The 23,351-nt window shown below is 42.0% G+C and overlaps 1 protein-coding gene across 1 annotated transcript in view; it reads right to left on the bottom strand.

The window, feature by feature from the left end:
- TMCO4 (transmembrane and coiled-coil domains 4) overlaps positions 1-23,351 on the bottom strand; it is a 37,385-nt gene extending 14,034 nt beyond the window's left edge. Inside the window, exons 1-11 of the mRNA XM_050909400.1 lie at positions 23,158-23,351; positions 22,564-22,738; positions 17,903-17,930; positions 15,784-15,916; positions 12,027-12,124; positions 11,162-11,305; positions 10,525-10,644; positions 8,308-8,472; positions 7,610-7,746; positions 6,010-6,094; positions 2,090-2,207 (exon numbers count right to left, since the gene is read on the bottom strand). Coding sequence (XP_050765357.1) covers positions 2,090-2,207; positions 6,010-6,094; positions 7,610-7,746; positions 8,308-8,472; positions 10,525-10,644; positions 11,162-11,305; positions 12,027-12,124; positions 15,784-15,916; positions 17,903-17,930; positions 22,564-22,738; positions 23,158-23,336 — 1,382 coding nt within the window. The 5' untranslated portion in view covers positions 23,337-23,351. The remainder of the gene's footprint in view (positions 1-2,089; positions 2,208-6,009; positions 6,095-7,609; positions 7,747-8,307; positions 8,473-10,524; positions 10,645-11,161; positions 11,306-12,026; positions 12,125-15,783; positions 15,917-17,902; positions 17,931-22,563; positions 22,739-23,157) is intronic.

Here is a 23,351-nt window from a genome sequence, read left to right as displayed (position 1 = left end):
ACAGCTGGCTTTCACTCTCCCTGTCCTTTCAGACTTCAAAGCCGAAGGAGACAAGCTACGCTGGACTGAAGCTCAACAGATTGGGCCCAAATCTGATCTTGCAGGAATTCTATTCAATGTAATTCATCTGACCTAAATAGAGTTACTCCTCAAGTGACAGAACGAGGCCACCATTTGTATAAGCGAGAGACCAGAGAAATCAGAATCAGGTGAGGTCTCACCATGAAATGTTTGTATCATCCTGCTCTCATATCTAATATCCTCACATAAATTCTCCATATCTCTCAGTTACCTCCTCTAGCTGCCCCTCATGCTAACTGAATAACCCCCAAATTCAGCATCTGAGGCAAAGTAGAGAACCAGCGTAGTGGAGTATTTCCTGACAGTCTCCTCACCTGCTTCTTCCTATTTGTGAGCAACAAGCTACAATTTCTACATCATTTTTCATTCAGCAGTCAAGACATGGGCTTGCCAAAGCAGAGACTAACCAAATTACTGCACACACAGAGGTACAAACACACATACTATTTTATTCCAACAGCACATGCAGGCTTTGAAACTATAACAACATCTTTTTTTTTTTTTTGTATTATAGGCAATGAATACAGTGAGCTTTTTGCAGTGAAATTGATTTTTGTATAACACAGGGAGGAATGATATTTGCCAGGGCAAATTCAGTTATATGCAACAATTGCTATCATTTATGGCTTCTTGGAGGAACACAGAAGCACTCCCAAGGAGGCAGCAATTGCTTTTTCCTTATGTCACATGAAGAAATACTGTAAACTGGCGTGCACGTCCAGCATCCATAAAACCTCCTGTGATTCAAAAAGGACAAAAGCAACAATTTTCAGCCTAACTGACAGATGGGATTAATAGTTTATTGTTTTAATCTTGAATGCCTTTAATTCTTTTATTTAGTTCTTCTTTGTAAATTAATATACTATGTTAGATGCACAGTAATACAATACTTCCTCATCTTATGTATGTATGCATACATATGTATGTGTGTATGGAAAGTACCAACAGCATTTTCAACTGTCCTTGACCTGAGGGCTCACGGCTTTATAAGCTGTCTTGACTTGCAGTTACGTGTCCTTTGCTGATCTTCTTGCCTGGTTATTTCTCAATTTATTTTCCCATCCTCTTAAGTCTTCCCTGCTTCATTCCTTCATTTTAATTTCCCCTCTTCTAACTGTGCTGGTAAGCAGTGTTCTTGTCACAATTATCTCCCAATACACAGTCATTAGATTTGATACTGTCACTTGAATTCTTAATAGCTTTTATAAGATTGCTTCAGCTGTTTCGTGCCTCTGAATCTCCCTCTTCTCACCCAGAAGCTCTCACAACTCTGCATAGCAGTTGTCTGCACAGTTTTAAAAGGCTGATACTTGGTTTCAAGGTAACCTTTCTATTCTTTCATATCCTTAGTAAATTTGCTACAGCTATTCCAGCTGTACCTCCTTTGTAAGTAAAATACCTTGTTCATGTGGACCATCTTGACCAGAAACTGACACTAGATACAAAAAATCTTCAATTTGCCTGAGCTCCTTCCCTTCCATTGCAATTTTCACATCTTGTTCCCCATAAGCAGCCCCTAGTGAATTGTATCTCAAAGCTTTTATAGATTTTAATTCGCATTCTTTAACTGTCAGTGAACTTAACGGCTGTATTTATAGTCCTTTACCTAAAGCTGAGATTTAAAGGGGCCTTAGAATATGTCAAATTACACACACAAACACACTGACCCAGCTTTAAGCTGCCAGGGTGATAGAACACTGCCACCGTATGAACAGGACCTACATGTTGAGCACCTCAGGCTTCCAGTGTAACTGTGCATCGCAAACAGCCAAGAGCTGGAGACAGAACAGCCTTCAAGTGTCTCCTGAAGACTGTCATCTCCAATTAATCTGAGGGAGAGACCTCCGGAGGGAAGAGGCTCTGGCACTGCTGTCTCTGGCACTGCTGAATCAACGTACTCACCAGCTGAACAATTATTCACTTACAAAATGTTTGAAAGGGATAAATGTACAAAATCATTTCAAAGTGACGCCAGGATAATGAAGCAGGGGACTGAGCACGTACAGACCTGCAATAGCCGTTTATGATCCTGCCCGACACCACTTTTGTGATAGCTTTCCAGTACTTGGCTTCTCCTTCCACTGGAGCTCCCAGTAAGACCACATCTTCTATGATCCCTTGAGAATCTATTCAGATGAAAGCAGAACAGCTCAGATTTAGAAGACACATCAGAAAATACATCTTTACACGTACACGAAGGAGAGGTACATTCAGATTTGCACTACAGAAAAATCATCATTTCTGTGGTTTAAATTTTAAAGGCAAAAACAATGAAAAGGAGGATCTTAAATATCATTTTGTGTAAATGTTAAGTGTCTGCAGTTCCAGCTGGAGTCAGTAATCACGAAAATTAGAGATCCTGAGACAGTGAAAGGAACTAGGCTGATGGCAAGAGGGAAAAGTGGCCTGGCCTCTGTTCAGAAAGATGCAGTTCAAGCAGCAACGCTGTGGAAAGTTCTTTCCACAGACGTATTGATCTGGGTTTGCACAGAGCTGAACTATTACGCTTTGAAACAGGTGAAAGGGACTGACATTCCATATAGTGAACAAATGTCATATAGTAAGCATGATAAACTCTTCCCACAACCAGTCCTTAGAGCTGAGTTTGTGAAAAACATGACCTGTACACGCAACAGAAAACCCCCAAATTCTTAATATTGATTGGGAACTAGCAACAATGAAGGCATTTGCCAACACGAAGTGATAATCTATCAAACTGGTTTGATTTTCTTGAAGGGTACGTTAACCTGAATGCCCAGGGCATGATTTGCTGAAGAGGAATGTTGACTTCTAAGCATAATAAATTTTCCTCTCTTATCAGACAGCTGCAGCTGGGGAATTTCAGTAGAAATAATGATTGAATGAGAAATATTGGGCAGCTCTGCTACTTTCCTAAACTCCTAAACAATATATTAATATCTATTCATAAATCTTCTTCGTAAAGAGAGATCAAGCACCTGATGCCATAGCAGTTAAATGAAATTCACAGCGGTGCACGTCCTGGGAGACTCATGGGCATAGCATGCCAAATCCGTGCTCTCCACCTGCGGGAGACCAGCGTTCACAAGACGTGAGCTAAACCATTCTCGGGCTGGCGTTTGCAGTTTGTAAAATAACATGCTGAAGTTTACGGGGAAGTGAAAGTGAGAATGACTGCATACCACATCAAATTATGATGGAGAGGTGCTGCCTGGCTAGACTTTTTAAATGTAAATCAAGTGGTTTCCTTTCCCCGATAGCGGTAAACAACTCGGAGCTGCCTGCAGCGCCTGCATCTTTCTCTGCAGCGTAAATCCCAGCGGCTGACGACAATCCAAAAGAGCTCTCGTGGTATTATTTCTTATTGCGAAGCAAATTTTGCACCAATCAAGAGAACAGCAAAGAGAAATTCAATTTTGTTAGTGTAATCTGTGAGCAATAAAGTCCTGTTCCCATAATCATGGGCAATGAAAAAGAAACCCAGAGCCTTGCAAACGGGGAGCTCGTTCCAACCAAGGTACTAAATTCCATGGCCACAGCGTGAGCCAACTGAATAAACAAACAGCTAATTCATCAGGATCCTGAACACTTGGGCAAGGTATTGGAAGCTTTTGTTTCTCCAGTCCTTTGTACAGCTTATTTCTTGCTCAAAACAAAAATGTTCAGCCTGGGCTGAAAAATACTCATTTTCTTTGAATGTTGACACGGGGGGACAGAAACCTGCAAACAGATCACTGGCCTACATAGTTGTTGACACTCTAGATAAATTAAATGTATTTCACAGTTTGCAAATCTTTTATATGATGAAGAACAACAAAGTCTGCACAAGCAGGAAAATGGGGGGGGGGGGGAAAGGAGTTACTGATGGGCAAAAATTAAAATCTGGTAAGATGATTTGCCCAGAAAAGGTGCGGAAGGTACAAGCCGACCCAGAGGCCATAACCAGTCCTCGGGAGCTGGGCTCTGCTGTGCATTTAGGGTACAACTCACTGGGCAAAGAGGAAAGCATCTCATCACGTTAGTCTTCACTGAAAAGAGAACAGGGCTGGAATTTAGCTCTCTCTGGGCATTGTACAGATGCAGTGCCAAGGACAGCGTTTCGTGGCAGAGTTTGGCAGCAGTATTGCTGACACCTAACCGCAGCAGAGATGATAACCCAGCGGGGATACTGGTCACACAAGCAATTCTGCAGGACGCTGTGATCAGTATTAGACAAGTACGTAATGTGCGATACGTCACTCCTATCGCGCGCAGTTTGGTTTCAAGGTTCAGGTTCTGGTGGTAACAGCCATTATCAATTTTCATTAGTTTACACTTCTTATTCACTAAAATGCATGGGAATCGTGATGAAGAAATCAGACCAATGATCTTCCCATGCAGTAACTTGTCTCTGATGGGTCACTACTACATCTTCTGCTATAATGTCATTTTCTGGAAACCTATTAAGCTCTGGCTTCCCAAGTCATTTGTGATGAAGTATCCCAAAGGTTATTTAACTGCTTTGCAGAAGAGTATTTTCTTTTACCAGCATTTGAGTGTCTGCCATGGTGTTTCACTGAATAATCCATGATTAGTTACTTGTCCTCAGAAATACCACTGCCATCTGGATACAAAAGGCCTGCATGACTGGGCCTTGTATTTCTTTTGTGTGAGACATCCAAGTCCAAACCCAAATCAGTCTCAGATGTCCCAGGTCCCAGCTCCATTCCTTCTGTGGCTTGCGCTGGAATGTGCATGTGAAGAACGCTTTGGCAATCTGCGCTAAACATGCTGCTTTTCATCTCGCAAACAGCTCAGCTTTCATAATTCAATTAAGGAACTGAAAAATTAGTGTACAGTGGGGAGCTGCTATGATACATAATTACAATGCTTAGATTTCTTTAGAATGGCAGCCAACCTTAAAGACCCCTAATGATTTCCTTTCATGTATTACTTAGCTACGGTTCCATGTTATTCCAGTGAGAGACTGCAGACCATTAAATAAAAGCCTGAAAATATCTCAGCCCCTGGCATTCTTAGGACACAAAAAGAGTAGATCTAGGGCCAGATTAGGATCTGGGTTCTGGCTTCAGTATAACTCCATTAGGATCATTCTGGATTTGATTAGATTTATTTTGAGAACAGAATTCCTGTATTTGAGGACTTCCATCTTAAACCAGAAGTGAAGTTCTGGTACACAGCTGTCAATAGAAAAAATGCTGACCTTTCCCTCCTCACGTGACTCTATTCCCACCTTCCTGGACTTTATTGAATGTTTTCCTTTATAAAGCTCCTTATTTATTAGCAACTCTTTGTGAGGCTAAATGGTTAATGAATTAAATTAGCTACGTAGGGGGGAAGGCAGGCTGCACGCACACACTCACTACTGACTCAACTCCAAGATGCAATTTACATCAACTGATCATAATGATTTTATTCTTTTTCTAAATTAAAAATAGGATCTATTAATAAACAGAACCACAATGGGTAATAAATTGACAGATGGTTTTATACTTGACTTTGGGGAAAAATTACCATGAAAATAGCAGATGACAGTGGCATTTCAGTGACTTAAATGGAAGGGAGGACTCAGGGAATCAGATACAATAGCTACAGAGAGCTTCCAATAAAGGCAAAGCATCCTCTGCCAAGATCACAGTGGCGCGTGGGCAGCTCACAGACTGATCTAGCAGCTGAATGTCACAAAATGTCAAGCGGTTGTTTACAGAGTGGAGACCAAACTGACACACTGGAGCACCTCAAGTGAAGAGAGCGGATTTAATCCACTGAACTGGTGGAAATGATAGTAGAATTTGGCTCCAAATGCATTTCAAAACCCTTTTTTTAGGTTTTTGTCCTATCCTAAAAGACCCAAGCTCTGTTCCAGAAGAACTTTTCCTCTTGGAAGAAAAACTTCTCTACCAGCAGTAAGGAAAATAAAGGAGAAAAAGGTTAGAGGGTGAATTTTACCTTTTTCTTGAGCCATTTCCTGCAGGCAGAAGTAAATGACTCTTGCACCCAGACTGAAGCCAATCAGGGTGACAGGTCGCTTGCCCTAAGAAAGAAGGAAAGGAGAAAACGCCATCAAATACTGTTCTAGACCTAGAAAGAGAGACTGCCCGCAGGATCCCCGAGACCCTGACCCACAAAGCACTTAGGCTCGTACATGATCTTTTAAACGTTTAAGCAGTTTGGTTGATTTCAAAGGGATTATGTATCCTCAAAGTTATGCACAGTTCAATATTGAGAATTCTGCATATCTGAGTGTTTTGTATTTTCTGATATTCAGAAAATCAATTGAAAGAATCTAATGATCAGAAGTTACGACAAAGCAGATGTTTCAAACAGAAACAAAACAGATGCTGTCATTGTTTTGAAATTTCCAAATGAAAGCCTAACTCAAGGAGCAAAATTTTCCTAGAAATGTTTCAATAAACAGAAGAAGCTGTAATACAAAAATATTGACCACTCCTAGATTTAAGACTGAATGACAGCAGCACTGCGCAGCTGTTATAAAAAATGATGTGGGGTAAGCTTTTATTTTGAATAGCCGAATAAGATTTTCTATAAGATCAAAGGGAGCCTAATCTCAACAACAATGAAAAATGGTCTTTGTATTAACCAGGGAGCAGGTGTGCGATGGACTCCCTAGACATCACGCTAACTAGTTTTAGACGCTCCAGCACATTGGAATGTGCGTTTTCACAATAGCGAATGCTTAAAAAGGCAGTAACAAATGCCCCCAAGCAAAACAAAGGGCTTGTATGAAATAAAGTTTATTGCCTTTCCTGGGGATTGTATTTTTATGAGAAATCAAGTTTGTTTCTACTCTGCTGTTTCACATTGTTATGACACGCAGCTCTGGGGCCATGGCTCCCATAGGGCTCCTCTATAATAGATACCGGACTAGCGTGCCTGTGAGACAAACACGTGGCCAGCAAAAACCAGCCTCCCTCCGCACCAGTGATAGCCCAGCAAATAATGGCAGGCTTTTGGGAGGCAGAAACGTCTTTTGCAAGCCTTCTCAGGGAGGCTTAATAACTTCCGTCACTTCTTTCAGGTACTAGCCCATTCCACTTCTCTGTAGGCAAAAACATGGCTCACGGTGCATCTGCTGCTGCACAGAGTCTTCTCTTACGCTGTTTTGCTAGTGCCTCTTAATTATCAGTGAATATTTTTAACACTCTGTATTCTCTTTTCCTTTTCACCTATCTTTACTCTCTGTTCTCAAATTTCCACTAGGTGAGTTGGCCTGGCTGTTTGGTGACACGGTCAAGCCACTTGTCATTTATGACCTGGATCTCTTCTTCTTCATTTAGAAAAGCTTTAGGTTAAATGGAACGAATCTTAGCAGGACTTCTCTGATTCCCTTGGGACTTCCTATTTTTCCCCAATGAACCAGATACGTGCTGGTCACCTTCATGCAGCATTTTTTCATTTTTCAGTTTATTATTGATTTTTGTCTCCCTGGAAAGATAACTTGATAGTTAACTAGCATGACTATAAAACTTAACCTCCATGGGCCAAATCCCTTCCAGCCATTATTCCTGGATAATTTCTAGCCAGTTACCTGCTGTTGACTGAGCAGGATATGTGCTAGGTGTTTGCCTACTTCAGCAGACCGATGGAGACACACTCCCCAGGGGTTGTCAATGACACTGGCAACAGTCAAGAGCGAAGCTGGCCAAGTCAAGGCCGTCACAATACCTGCAACACACAAGGCAAACAGCATGGCATAGTCACAAATCTGGGCTGCTCTTAGAAAATGTCAAAAGCAAGACTGTTCACTGAAGTTAAAAGCTAAACCTAGGACCTTTTGTCATTTCCAGTTCTTCTTTCTCAAGAGCTGATCTGAGAAATGTTTTGCTAGACTAAAGATAAGAAAGAATCTGATGTTCTGATACAGAGGCAAACAGACGCTATGCATGAATGTAACCTGCCTGTTTGAAAGGTTCATGTAAAGCAGTAAAACACAGTGTAATAACATAGAGAAATAAACACAGTCACGCATGAAGGAAGGTGTTTTCAGCTGTAATTTTAAAAGAATGAGCCAATGACACAGAGGCACAGCAATCCAGGAAAGCAAATCTAAATTACAGGTGTGGCAGAAAAGGTTCTCAGGCCACTTCTGCAGGGTGGTGCCAGTCCTGCCAAGGGAGATGCCTTCTCAGAAATCTTCCTTATTTAGGAAAGCTCCTTTAAAAAGACACCAACAGTGAAACTGCACAAGAGCCACTCAAGCAGATCTGATACGATTTGGGTTCTTACCTGACAAGACAGTGAATTTTAAGGCTTCTTGAGCCATCATGTTCACAACACCATTCAGCAGGGAATCTAAGGCGTTGCCAAGCTCCATCAAGTACTTGGATTCCCAGGCCAGACAATACTGCTCACTCGATTGCAACATGCTCCTCCATGGTGCTGTGAAGCTCCCTGAGAAAGGTTGCAAAGATGGAATTCATGTTGAGAGAAAACGCAACCACAGCTGTCTCCTGGCAAGACGAGTCCAACAAAGAATCGGAAAAGAACCAGCAGGACACTGGAATATACTGATATACTGTGATAACAAGGAATCATATTTGAAACTACTGTGAGATTTAGACTCCATATTTCCACTGTTTTACAATAAATTTGGGCTTTGTAAATAATCGTGCAGCTTTAGCTGCCTTGGCAAAGAGTCTTCAGCGTGGACAGGCTCAGACTTCATGACCCGTTCAATTGCCTCAGAGACTGCCAAGACAGATGGCCATTAACACTAATTATGTCAGGTATTAAGGACGTTCCTCCTATCATCAGGCATCAGGCCAAGTCCTGCAGCTCCATCTTCTCATATAGACCAAAGCAGGGCCTGTCCTGAGAAAGATGAAGTGCTGAATGGCTGCATGGACTGAGTTCAATGGAACCAGAAGCACAGAAAATATGTAAGATCTTGTCAAAATCTATCGCAGAGCATCTTCCCAGCACTTCAGTTAGGTGGGCAAGGGTTGCAGAAATAGCCCTGTCTGAAAACAAGGAATCTGCATTTGCAGATCCAGACTGCAATTATTTTTACTTTGCCATCTAGCCTTGTTGGCCACTTCAGTTTAATTTTTTTCCCTCCAGGTGCTAATCAAAAGCAGTGCCTGGATGTTTGAGAGACAATGGATAATTTCCACTATGCAAGTCTAATTTTTGGCTGAAAGAACAGTTTTTAAGCCATACTCTCTCCTGTTTGTAGTGTAGCTTGTACTAAGTGGCCAGGAAGGGCCTGGCAATGCTATTAATGGCAGATGAACTCTGAAGGGCAGAGCAGAATTTTCATTTTCATTAACCAAAACCCTTCCCACACTGTTCCTTCCCCAAATGATGCAGGGCAGGTTGAGGCAGCTGCTGACCAAAGTGGCATGAGAGAGCCCTACGCCAGATCGCACCCCACTGTACTGTCAGATTTGTGAACGTACAGATGGGCAGCTACTGGGAGCTCAAAAATCACAAGGTAGCGAATTCCGTAAAAATCCTGTCCTCAGTCCCTCTGTTTTAAGGAGTCGTGCAAGTGTGTAAATAGACAGACACAGCTGTAAGGAGGAAAATGGATGACAATTCTAGTTTTGCTTTTTTAAACATTATAGCAGATTGCTAGTTATGGAAGAAGAATCTGTGTCATTTGTAACTCCCTTTTAAGGGCAAACAGACACAAAAAGGTTCCTGAAGGGACACACTTGTCTTTGTAACAGTGCCTGGGAGCCCTCCAACCCCAAGGATTTGGACCCCTGGCAAGCAGACAATGAGAAAAGCCAAAGCACAGTACTGCAAAGTGAAAATAACCTTACTCTGACAGCAAGCTGCAACCTAACAAGCAACAGGACAGAGACATCCTTGTGCATTAATGATATCCAATGTTAATCACAATGCTTCTGAATAAATTGGCAGCTGTTCAGTCAGGTTGCTGAAAGCAGACAGTTGACATATGTTATATGACAAGCTATACTGGAAACTAAAACACTGCAGACTTTTCAAGGTTGTTGCCTGTAAGTTCACCTCCTGAGTGCTGCGCTTAACAGGATTTACTTGACAGAACTTTCTTGCCAATAAACCTCATTATCTGGCAGATACTGAGAAAGAAAAAAGACACTATTCTCTTTTAATTGCTAGAGGATAAACATAAGGTCTCAGAGATAGGTGAGACACTTTGTACTAATGCTGGAAATCATCCACCCCAAACAGACCTTTCCTAGCAAACCAGACAGCGTTTATTAACAGAAACAATCTGCTATGATTACTATCAATCCTACTATCACTACCAATTTACTGCCCTCTCTCTTTCCTCTATTTTGAATGGGACTGCAGATTGGGTTACAAAATCTTATGTTGCGAGTCGATCAGTTTTAGTTACCAGGCCATGCAAGCGTGGGGAAGACACGGTGCTACGAGAGCACAAACACTGCCTGGAGTGGAACAGAAACGTGGTTCTCCACGCTCCTCTCAGTTTCCTCGTCTTGTTCTTACCATATTTACCAGTGCACAGCCATCCAGTAATTGCTATGGTGATATGAAGCTGCTTTCCTTCAGTAAGTGGGAGGAACTCAAACTCTTCTATGGCTCCCACACGCTTCTTCATCTTGTATCCTACACACAGCAAGGCGAAAACACGAGTCTCAGAAATCGCACAGCAAGGACAGACTCTGCTAACAGTAGAAGTTCGTAAGAAACTACTTGGGTAATTTGGATAGGGTTTTTTCCTTTCCAAAACCCTCAGCCAGTCCATGCATAACTTAGAGCTTGGTATGGAGCCAACACGATCCTTCTGAGCTTGTGTGATCTGAGGGAATCCCAGCAGAAGGCTTTTTTGCTGCAGACCAGACATCAGCTGTAGCAGCTGCTGCTCTCCATGGCAGCACCTTTCTAATCCAAAGCAGCAAGCTTTCATTTCCTTCATTAGCCACATACCAAATATTATTTTCCTACTTGGTCATCAGGGGCTACACAGTATCTTAATCAGCATTGACATAAAAATTTCATAGTTGTAAGATTACACCTCAAGTTGCTTCTCTTGCTCTGCAGAGCTGAGTTAAGTCATTAGCTCTGCATTTGCGGACATAATCCTGTCCCTCAGTGGCTGAGAAATGTGCGGTCACTCTCTTACCAGTAAGGCCAGCTCCAGCTGCTCCAAAAAGGGATGCCATGACAGCAATTCCAGCAGTCGAACCTAAAGCAGCTGCTCCAGCACTTCCGATGACAGCAGCAGCTCCCGCAGCAACCAGAGGGGCAGCGAGACCCCCCGTCAAGCCTGAAGATGCAACAAGTAATATCACCAAACTATTATCACTTACAAAAAGCAGGCAGTCATTTCCCTGTGCTGTGTGAGTACTGCTAATGCTACTGAAAGAGTACGAATGATGGTCTTTTTTGCATCACTAATAAAGGGGCTTTCTGAGACCCTCCCCAGGCCCTGAATCTCTGCACAGATTCTTTGACTGACTTGAGTAAAAATGAAGAATAATTTAAAAGTCAAAGGAAGAATGTGTGGTAGACTGGGGTGAGCTATGCCCTGTTTGCTTAGGAAACATTCATCTAGTCTCACACTATTTTGAATTGAGAGCTGAAGATCTGATCCTCTTATAACACAAGATCAAAAGACGAGAAAACATTTTTTTAAGGGTGACGACCTCAGTTTAATACTTCCCCCAGCCAGTGAAGCTACACTGGAATAACTTTTCCAGCTAATTCTTTCAGGTTTATTTTCGTGTGGCTGAAAAAACTTTTCTTGGATTTGGGGTTTCTTTTGTTGTGGGTTTTGCGGTTTTTTTGCGGGTGTTTTTTTGATATCTGAAGTGACACACTACCTTCAGCCTGGCAAAGAAAAGCAGTGAACATTTTAAAATTAGAGCTTGGGCTAAAAGGTATGATGGCTTCTGTCGCTGAATGTGTAATTCAGCCCCCCTACTCTGCCCTTAATGCTGTGCGTGCAATTCAGGAGCAAGTCTCCAAAATGCCTAGGGCAGCCTCACCGATCACTGTTCCACCCCCAACGGTTGCCAAACCAATGAGCAGGTATCTCTTCAGCTTTTTTCTTCTTTCCTTCTTTTTTCTTGATGCTTCTGCAGTTCTGTGGGGGGATTAGAAGCACAAAAACTGATGGAAAAGCCTGATGGATAACAGCGCTGCATCAGAATCTGCTTTTATTCTCCTCAGTGTAATTTCCCTACCGGGAACAGTAAAAAGTAACATGCAGGTGTGGACTGTGACAACACACTCAGATTTATGAGCATGGACGTAAACCCACAGATTTAAATCGAAACGATTTAATTGCTGACAAAAGCCAACAGATGTTACTTACTTGGAAAACCCTTCCTAATAGGGCTGAAGCTTGTAAAAAAAAGAAACAAAAAGTCAAAAGCATTTCAATAACTATATACTGCCTACGTGTCTTAAAAAACCACAAGAAAGCTAAGTGGAAACAGGGAAAAGTGTTTGAAACAAAAGGGAATAGGGGTAATTTGTGCTAACAAACAAAGAGATGGAATTAAACTATTTTCCAACAACAGTGTTTATATTGAGCCGCCTTCTAATTGTGCATCACAATATAATAATATAATAGGTATTAAACATAGTCATTAGTTCATCTGTCCATGTGCATTTAAGGTACATTTTAACAAGCTTATCAGAAACGGGTAAATAAACCTAAAAGGAACAAATATCCCTTATTAGGCACTACTTTTGGCTTCTCTCCACTGTCTTTGGTTTCTCTCTTAAAAGAAACACTTCCCACTTCAGAAGAAAGTGTGACAAACAGAGGATACTGGAATAAGTCGTTTACAGAGGAAGGTTCCTTCTAGCCTGCTTACACAGCGGTTAATCTGGGCCTTGAAACATAAGAATTTATCTTGCTTCCAAACTTGGATATTTTCCCTCTGAATCCTAGCCTAATTGTGGATTTTCATTATCCATATAATTGCCTAATCCTTCCTGGAACCCCCTAAGCGCACTGTAATTTCGATAAAGACAATTTTAGATGAGTCCCAAACAATATGCAGCTTTGTAAAACACAGCAGGAGGAGAATGAAGCACAGTGGGTGAAATCCCCGCGTCACTGAAGTCAATGGCATAACTCCCACTGACTTGCATGGCACGAAGACTTTGTTTCCACAGAGATTCTCCAAAAAAACATGGTGTATCACCTTCTGCAGCTGCAAACGGAACTGTCTGCGGAGAACAACAGCGCAGCCTGCAATGGCTACCTCGTCAGCAATTTCTGTATAACCAAGTTCACTTTCCACAACCCCATGGTCAAAGCAGTATTTGGATATGCCCTAGTTTGTGCATGCAGTCACCAATCTGAATGCCTGGCTTTGGAAAAAAATTGCTCCTGGAGTTCTTTAAACAAGTGCTGCAGTCTGACTGTTAATATCTCAGTTGGCAATATCCAGCAATTTCTGTTCTACATAGTGGTTCATCAGCTTTTATAGTCCACGTGCTGCTGTCTCGGGCTGAAAATAATGACATCTACGAGCTGAAATACGGCTAACCTGGCTTTAGTTGCAATGATGAGCAATTTGAGTTATGTGGTTAGAAAGACAGTTTGCAGCTAAATCCTGCCTGAAGATGCAGTAAGTAAAACTACTGTCGTGAGAAGTTTTACCTGTCATTGCTTTCCTGCCGTAGCTGCTAGCAACTGGTTTTGACAGTTGCCTTCCTAATAGCTTCTGCATTACAATTATTACTTGATTACCAGACTGCTTTTTTTCCACTACGGTAATTAACTGCCTCTTCTGGTACTTCTCTACCCTCAGTGATCTTGGATACGCAGCTTCTTGCCTGAACCACAAATTATGTTCAGAGAGATTTTATAGGTGGAATTTCAGGTCATTTTCCAACGATGAAAAGTGGTAGGAGTACACGTTAGCGAGCAACTGACGTCATGTTTACCAGTTTCTTACAGAACCGTGTACAAAAGAGAGGTTCATACCTGCAAGTCAGAACACGTTTAGTGCTAGTAATATGGATTTAAGTGTTTGGAGCATCATGCTATAGATGATTGTACATTTAACCTTGCACGTTCTGGGCCACAGTCCAACACACCCACAGCAGCAAAGGCAGGAGCAAAACCTTCTGTTAACAAATATCAGTAAAAAAAAACCTATGCAGAAGCTGCCAAAACCCTGTTTGGTTGTTACTGTTCCAAAACCTCTTGCAGTGGATGGTCAAAGCTGGAAGCATCCTAAGCAGATGTTCACATATTCCCTGCCCTCAAAAGTCTGAGAGGTCAAAGTGGTGACAGGTTTATATTCTGCTTCCTTCCCCCCCTTGACTCCTAACTTTAAAACAAACAAAGGGTCACCGATTCCCCACAAATCTCAGCCTTGTGCTCGTTTTAGCACTGCACTAACGAATGTGTTCGCAGTGCAGTCTTGCATCGCTCTCGCTATAAAGATTTTTTTCCCTTTTATCTAATAGGTATTTATTTCCATGGCTGCAACTTGGGCAAAGAACAAGACTGAAATGCATGGCTTTCGCCACACCAGATATGCACAAAACCCGTTGGGCTAGCTGCAACGTCTGAAAGCCACGCTTGTAAGTATGCAGCATAATTCTCCAGTCGCTCTTGCCACTATCAGACACACTGCTATCTTTTTGGGTTGTGCTATAGGAGCCACAGTCCAGTTGATACAGAATGAGGTACTGGAGCAGCGTCTTTGCAAGCGACACCCCACTCTCGCCATCGGTGTTTTCCTGCGCCAAAGGCCCAGGATTGAGTTTGTTTCCACAAGCCACAGCAAAACAGTCCCCAGTAATACCAACCCTTGCTCCTGCATGCCAAATGGTGTCCTGTTTAGCAGTCCATGATCTTTGAGATTGTTTTGACTTTCCCTTTTTACAGTGCGCTATAAAGTTAAGCTTTATTTAAATAAAGCTGTAACAGAAAGATACCCGTCACATGCTGGACCCCACGGTAACGTCTGAACTGTACTGTGTCAGGGACGTTGATTAAAGCCTTTATTAGCACTCAGGTTAATCTCATAACCTGTTTGCTGAGTTGACAGATAAAAATATTAAACGGTCCCTTGAAAGGCCATTACGGACATGTTTACTGCCTTACATATCGCTAAACCTTTGCACAATTCCTGCCTGATAAGTGGAATAAAAAATACATTTCTTATACTTTTGGCTGTTTCACATCTAAGAACTGGTGATTAAGAGAACTAATCTTATAACAATAACACAGAATTAGGAGTCAGGTCTGTAAGTATCTGAAGATGCAGATTGTTGCCCTCAGAAATCTACCTTCAATGGGAGTCAGACAGCTGTCTCTTAAACAGGACACAGAGAAGGACAGATCCATAGAAAATCAGCACCTGAGGATCTAATCCTGAAATTTATAGGAACTTCATTCTGCAAGAGGCAGTTCTATCTGAAGAATATTGGGCCAAGAGACAAGAGACACAAGATCTTTCCGATGATTTAAGCATAATCTACAGTCGAGGAGAGGAAAATGGAATGAGGAGATGAGGGAGTTCAGTGCAGAGTAGCCTTTACCAGCTTGCAAGGTTGGGTCTCAGCTCTGATTTTAAGAATGTTGAGCCTTCCTGCTTCTCAGTGCAGCTGAAGTGCTGTGAGGGCTCTGCAACCCTAATCAAGCCATGAATGATTACGCTAAGAGCCATGGGGGGAATGATCAGAGACTGGACATAGGGATAAGGAATTACTGCTAAGCTTTCAAGCACCAGCAGTGTTTTTTCATCCCATAGTCAACCCAAATGTTCTTACTCTGACTCTTCCTCTTTTTGTTCCTTCAGGCTCTCAAGCAGAGATTCCTCCAGGACTTCCAGCTCCTCCAAGGGGATTCTCAGCAGCCAGGTGATGTGGCAGATCAACACCCTCGCTCGAGCATCGTAGTACCCTTAAACAGAGGGAAGCCCAGGAAATCAATCAGTCTTCATCGCACCAGATTAAATAGCGAGTGGTGCACTGAGCGGTGCTAGAGGACCACGTTACATACAAGCATAGCTCCTTCTCTCAGGCCCTCGTCATCTTCCATGTATTTGAAGACAACTCCTACTATCTAGAGAAGAGAGTGATAAATGGAAAATCCTTCTTCCCTGCAAACCTCATCCTGCGAATAGAGTCACTACACCAGGTAATTGCCTCTACGGCAGAAAAAGGATCTCAAATCCTTTGGTCTTCCTCCTCTGTGAGAGAGGCCTTTTGGCTCTGGATAGGCTGCATCTTTCTTCTCAACAAAGAAATGCTGCAGCAAGACCAGTCCTAACTGGAAATATCAAATATATATATATATATATGGGTAACGTGACACAGTACACCTCAACTATGTACCAATGCAAGATATGGTATTTTGTAAAAATGCACCTCCGTGCAAAAGCTTTACATTCAATTCATCTTGTTGGCAACAAGAGGCACTCTGGAGTTGAAAGCTACACACCAGCTCACCCAGCAGCATCACTGACAATTGTTTGCATTTATACTTCACTGCTGGAGATGTAGGAGTGGACAGCGCACTCAGACAACGCACAATAGGAGAAATGATTACTCCTGGGCTTATAAGCAGGTGTTCTTAAAGAAAAGACATTTTAAATGTAATAGATTTTAAATTATTTGTGCCAACTCTTGCTTTTTTAATGTGCTTCTCGCAGTAGCACCTGCTGCTTCCTGATGGTAGGCTTTTGTAAAGGGTTCTTGGTGCACTCTGGGATGAAAAATGCAATTGCTTTTCTAGGGGTGGGTGAAGATACCAGCGAGACCCAACTGCAAAGTATGCTTCTGATACCTGCTGCACATAGATCAAATACGGCATTTGGCAATCTATTAAGTTTATTTATTTATTACCATCATTACCAAGATACCAAACTACTTCGGTAGGCTTTAATGATGCCACTTTTAAGATTTGTGCTTAGTTGAGAAATAAGGATAGTATTTATCTTCACTTCATCCCCGATATGTGCCACGTCTTGCAAGCCCAAGCAGGTGTTTTAACAAGTAGCCTTCTTGCTTCCTGTCTGCTAATACACAACTTAGCTTTTTACTTAGCCAGCTTGGCAGTAAGTCAGCGAGGCTTGAAAATATATTTCTTTTAAATTCTAGCTTAGCAAAATACGGAGTTTTGCAGTAACTGACTTGTCAATTTTCCATTAAAAATAAAGCAAGAACAAAAATGGTACTTTGTTCTGCAGTGAAACAGGCTAATCAGCAACCAGTGAGTTCTTTCCTGTGAGAACATGTTAAAACACAGAGATTTAAAAAAATGAAAGTAGTGATATAAAACAGGCTTCTTTTAGAAATGAACATTTTGTTCAATAGGCAGTCTTTATTTCATTATCAGACTAATCCATGTTATGGGTTGTAAACCGGAAAATTGTTTTATGCGTAATATAATACATGAGTAAAATCACATTTATTTATAATAGGCTTCACAGGACACTCTGGAATTTATTCCCTGAATATTTTTTTTGTCTTTTTAGGCAACAAGCGATCTGCAGAAAATTTGCTAGGCTGAGATTTTCATAACAGCGTTACTGCCTTCCTAAAGGAAGAGGTTGCCTGCTCCCCTGGAAACACTGGAGAAAAAACACCCCACTCTAGGTATTTCAGTTCAGAACCTTTCTACCATCACATACATTTGCATGCCAATGCACGGCATGTGAAGGTAAGGAGGTGAACAGTTGTTCAATTTTTAACGGGTATTATTAATCTTTCCTAATATAATAGTTGCTTTTCCTGGAGTGGACACAGGGAAAGAGTGTGCTGCTTTTGCTATAAAGGAAGCTAAGACAAAATAGGATGGTACCTTGAGCTTTTTGAGCATTTTAAAGTATCAGATGTAAACTCATCTACGTTATTCTTACAAAGAACAAATGCTAGGTAAACTTACCATCTCTAAGAGAGAAGGATAGAAGGTCCTAAAAAGAAAAAAAGAATATACAAGTTAAAACTGATGACGTATGCTTGGAGGTATCAAAATGGAGGCATGAAAACCCATCGGACTATGATTTAATTACTCCAGCATGTTGGTTCATAAACATGGGAAGCCAGCAAGCTACAATTCAGCAAGGCAGCACAGAGCAAAGCCAGATGCTTCCAGTACAAAATTCTCCAAATGCAGGTACAAATGGCTGGACAGAAGTAGATAATGTTTGGTACATGCTGAAGCATCCCATATTTTTTGTTATTAGCGATCCTCTTGCAATTAAAAGCACCATGATTACACCGGACTTCAAAGTTTGGAGAAACAGGGCTCTAATCCTCCTACCGCTCTAATGCCTTCTGCTCGCTATATAGTCATATATACTCATATTTTCAACATGAGTAACAGGTTTCAATGCTACTCTAAAGGACCAGTGGCCCCTATTTTCTTTGGCATTCTGGGAATTCATAACTCTAGGTGGGAAGGCTGAACCGGCATGAAGTTCTTTTCGATTAAGTGCTCAAAAATAGAAAAGTCTGAATTTATGGCCATCTGTCAAGATTGAGGGACTTGACTTCTGTGTTGGCTCTTCACTGTAAAAAAATCGGAAAAACAAATTCCAATAGATGGTTTCTATGGACAAATCCATGAAAAAAAGAGGCCAGTGTTTTTACTACTGTGTTCTCCTCTTTTATTGTCACTGGACAAATTTTAAGTTCTTTATGTAACTACAACACTAAGCACTAGCTCAGTCGAGCTATTTCCCTCTTTGACACACAAATAAAGCACAGCTGAATTTTACAGAGAATCCTTCAGCCCTTTGGGAACACAAAAAATGCAGCCAAAGATGTAGGAGGCTGCCAAAGAGTTTATGATTATTAGTCCCGTAAGCTCCTAAGCAAAATTTGTATCGTAAAAACGTCTCTAATCTTTTCCCTACTGCATGAGAAGTGTAGAACGGAGAACAAGCCATCCTTAACCAACTCCTACTAGAAGAGGGGCAAACTGTAGATATTATCCAGGCAAAAGTAAGTGCCTGGACTCTGAATATCATTTTAACATGAGAAGAGTCTGCTATTTCATAAAGGAGAAGAGAGCTTTTGCATAGGACTGGGGAAACCAAAGGATTAGGGCAGCTGAACTCCCACCTATGGGTGCTTTTTCACCAGGTATAGCCCCAAACCTTCGCTCCACTGCTGCCTAATGTTTCCACCCACCCACCTCTACTTCTGAATATCTGGGTGGCTGTTCCCATCCACAGAGAAGCCTTCTTTTGCTTGCCCGTCCTGCAAATCTTAATGGGATAAGGATTTCCAGAAGGTATCTGTTGGGCTGGGCTCTGCACAAAGCAGTCATCACTGCTCCTTCATCCTGCATCCCAATGGCCAGAGCACTCACCCAAGAAAAGGAAGGTCCTGGTTTGCTATTTCCAGCGTGTGAATAACGCTTTTAATTTAAGTTAGTCACTGAAACAGATCTCCTCTGTTCCCCTAATCACCACACTGCAGAAAAAAAAGGCTTCTTCTTAGGTCCAGCCATGATTAGTATTCTGTGCATGCACACGCTGCAGACTGTTCCCCAGGCTGGTTGGTGGGATGTGGGAATTGGAGACATTAATCCCCACAGGCAGAGGGAGGAATGTAACTCTGGTTTCCCAAAGCCCGAGTACTGTAACTACCCAGATATAAGATACATGGGTACCATCACCTCCTCCCTGGCTGCAGTTTTGTGGGGAAGGGCTGGCACAGAGGTGTCAAAGCCCAGCAGAAGGTCCAGGGCTGGGAGTCCCAAGCAGAAAGTAGACCAGCAAAGAGCTTGAAGTCTAGAATAAGGTGAAGCTTGTGACCTCGTTGCCATCATTTTCCATGGACTAATGTAAGCAGCCTCTTGAACAGGGTTACTGGTTGGCAATAAATTCTCCCTGTGTGTTGCAAAGGGAGCCGTGGGTGTTGACTCAGGTCCTGAACGATATGCCCAGAATCATCTGTGGCACCCAATATCAAACAAACTCTTTTGAAAATCTGGCCTCAGCATTTACATACATGCATTTCAAAAGGTGAGGGATGGATACAGGTAATCAGGTGATAAACTGGAACTACTGTTTTTATTGCATCTGTGCCAATTAGCATTCTCAACTATTTCTAATTGGTTTAGGCTTTGCACGTACTGCTGTGCAGTCATCTGGAATCCAATCAGCATTGATTAAGATTAGTTCACAAGTAGTTTGTTTTCCTCCTCTAAGCAGTAGTTATTATATTTCAGTCTTATTTTGAAGTTGGTCTTTCGAATCTCCCTGTGAACTCTATGCACAAGACTACCACCCATATGACTGAGAAACCTTACAAAGAAAGGGAAGCAACCTTTATTCAGAGTCTTTGCCAGCTTTTTATGAATTGCTGCAAGTTCAAAACCCATTTCCTCAACAACAGAGAGCATCCAATCCACATCGCAGTGGATGTGTGTAGAAAAACACAGGAAAATGGGCATTCTAAGTACATTCAGAGCAAAAAAAAAATTATTCATAATAAGAACTTTCAGCTTTTCTCACCTATCATCACTTCTTCACCTCTTTTTGTTGCACTGCCTTCTCGTACTGCACCCACAGCCTGTGTGTTATGACTACTGTCCTTAAAGGATTCAGTTAACCAACATTTGCCTGTATTAGTCATCTGCAATGAATGGAAAAAAAGATAAAAATCCATAATCCTCAAATTTTCATTGAATCAATGGTGAGCTCACCTCTAATCTCCTGACCTCATGTATCATCCCTTCAGCACTTTTGAGATGGAGGGCATTCAAAAATGCAGGCATTAGTGCCAACAGGACCCTGCCACTGAACACACCAAGCAATTAAAGTGTGTACTTGTTAAATAAACAGTAAATGTTGCATCAGTAGCAGCTGAATACAAAGAAGCACGAGCACCATAAAGCAACATATCGAGAATTCACAAAGCTTTGTCCTGTAGCTTGTTTATTTTCAAGTAGGAAGGAAAAAGCTGATCTCAGCTTGATACACTGAAGTTTCCCACACGCCAGTATGCTTTCCCAAAGACACCCTGCAAGCCTCTGCTGCCTTGCTCTGCAAAAGTCTTTATCTTTCCTTTGACAAAATCAATCACCTTGCCCATATACATGACTGCATAAGGTATTGATGTTGCGGCATTAGACTGATAGCTATTCCTGATCTTTGCTTTCAACTAATCAAAGAACTGTTATCTATGGCTTCTCTATTCCAGCTGAATCCAGGTGATAAGTGCCTCAGTTCTCTGGCTCAGAGCAAAATACCATGCGCTCCCACTGATCCAGAGCCACTTTTGTAAAAGCACATGGAGCCTTTATGCAACACAAGCTCGGAGCAAGCACAAGCTAAATTTCACCAAAATTTCACCCTTAATAAACTCAGCAGCAATGCAGGAAGACTTGCCTAAATCTAGAGAATCCATCCTGAAGCAGAGAGGATGAGGGAAACAACCTGGGAAGCCATCTAAATGGAGAAAGAACCAAGTGTAGATTTATTGATTTTGAGCAAACAACATCAAGACAGCTGCTCTTATTTTAGAAGATCTGTCCTACCTTATTAATTAAGCTTAAGATTCTCTGTCGCTGTACTCATACTGTTATAGGACTTTGGACATTGTAACATTTGGATGTTTGGAGGAGATCCTCTGAGGCCTTTTAGGGACTGACTAGGAGACACGAAAGATGGCTGAGATAATGGGAGCTGGTCATGACGACCAAGAAAGTTCACTCCTATCATATCTTTACTTACGCAGCTGTGTTCTCACATCTGCTGTTCTGTCGGGCCATTGCTAAAGGCGAGTGTGTGATAACTATTACTCAATACCAGAGCACTGTCTGCACGCAGGACGTCTCGCTATTTCCTTGTGTGCAGCACACAGTGCACGGTGCGAGGTGACAGTGGCCACGTTACGCGTGGCATCAGGAGCAGCCTGCCATGCTCTTCGCCCTGCACGGCATAACGTGAAGCTGGATGAGGAGATATCTTCCCCAGCTGAGACTCTGCAGCAAAGGCCACCGAAATGCTTCGCCTCTTTTATCTTTATGTCAGCTTTTACATCAGAACATTATGGAGTAGTCCCAGTCTCACTAATACTTTCTCAGTGAAAGAAAATAAAGTCACAACAACTTATTTCCTTCTAGCCAAAGCTGACTCTGGAAAAAAGACTCTGGAAATTGTGCTATTTGGAGCATGTACGTAGAGGTGTTTTGTATTACAGGTATGGTGAAGGGGCTTTTAAACAAATGAAAATCAGGTCCATCATGTTCAGTGTTTCACTAAAATCTGTGGAACACACGGATGAATCAAAACCACTGCAATAATACAGTCAAAGTAAAAAGTTTGACAGTTCTCTTCTGTGGAGCGAAAGCATCAAAGGCACAAAACATTAATCCAACAGACAGTAACCGTGCCTCATGTTCATCACTTCCATGAGCTGTTTATGGATAGAGAGACTGCCAGTCACCCACACAGCTGCTCAGAAACATATGCATATCAGAAATATTGATTTTACTTCCCTGACTGTACAAACAGAACAGTTGCAAACAGACACGTATGACAAATCTCTTTTGCAAAAGCAAACAAGGGTGAGGAGAGCATATGAACTTACTTGGATAATGACAACTGGATTTTCTTTCAAGATGGGATCCTTCAGCAAAATCTGGGCAAAAGTTTCTGTGCCCTCACCTCCTAAGCCACTAGCAAATGCTGTCATGGCAGGTAAAACAGCATCGGGCAGGTCCAGCCATTTCACAAAGCCCTCAATGAATTCCGCCCTGAAGGAGCTGTAAGGCAACAGCAGCAGTTAAGGCTCCGTAACTGGGTATTTTTGCAAACTTTGCGTGGTCCCTGCTTTCAGATGTTGATCTGTTGCTGCTCACACAAAAATCAAAGCATCGTAAGAAGTCAGCAGAAGTCGAGTTGCTACACAAGCTGGCTAAACAAACAAGCAAGCAATCTGAATGGAGCTAGACCTTTCTTCAATACATGCTTTGAAGTCTGCAGTATTAAGGGATGCAATTTGTACTGAAGTATAAAAGTCTTAAGAGAGAAAGTCAATACAATTAAGAAAACACCTAATGTCAAAAGGATCTTCCACTTCCCTAGCCTCAGGAGACCCCACACAGAGTCTGATACCAGCTCCATCCGAGCTGCTACCCAAAAGCCACCTCCTTTGCTCACCCCTTGCTACCCCGTGTAGTACCTTTGCTCTTTTTCAGGGAACAGCCATGCTAGGGATATCCCACAAAGCGCCGCATAAGCAAATCTTCTCGGTTCACCCAGCCGCTGGCCCAGAAGCACACACGGTTCCTTTTCACCTGCCTGTTCAGCTTCGCTATGCTGTTTTGAAGCCCAAGCTTTCCACTTCTCTTCTGCAGCCATTTTTACCTGCAAGTT

This window comes from Gymnogyps californianus, chromosome 21, assembly GCF_018139145.2.
Source record: "Gymnogyps californianus isolate 813 chromosome 21, ASM1813914v2, whole genome shotgun sequence".
NCBI lineage: Eukaryota > Metazoa > Chordata > Aves > Accipitriformes > Cathartidae > Gymnogyps > Gymnogyps californianus.
Note: the sequence above shows the minus strand (reverse complement) of the source record. Positions and strands in the feature narration are given on the sequence as shown.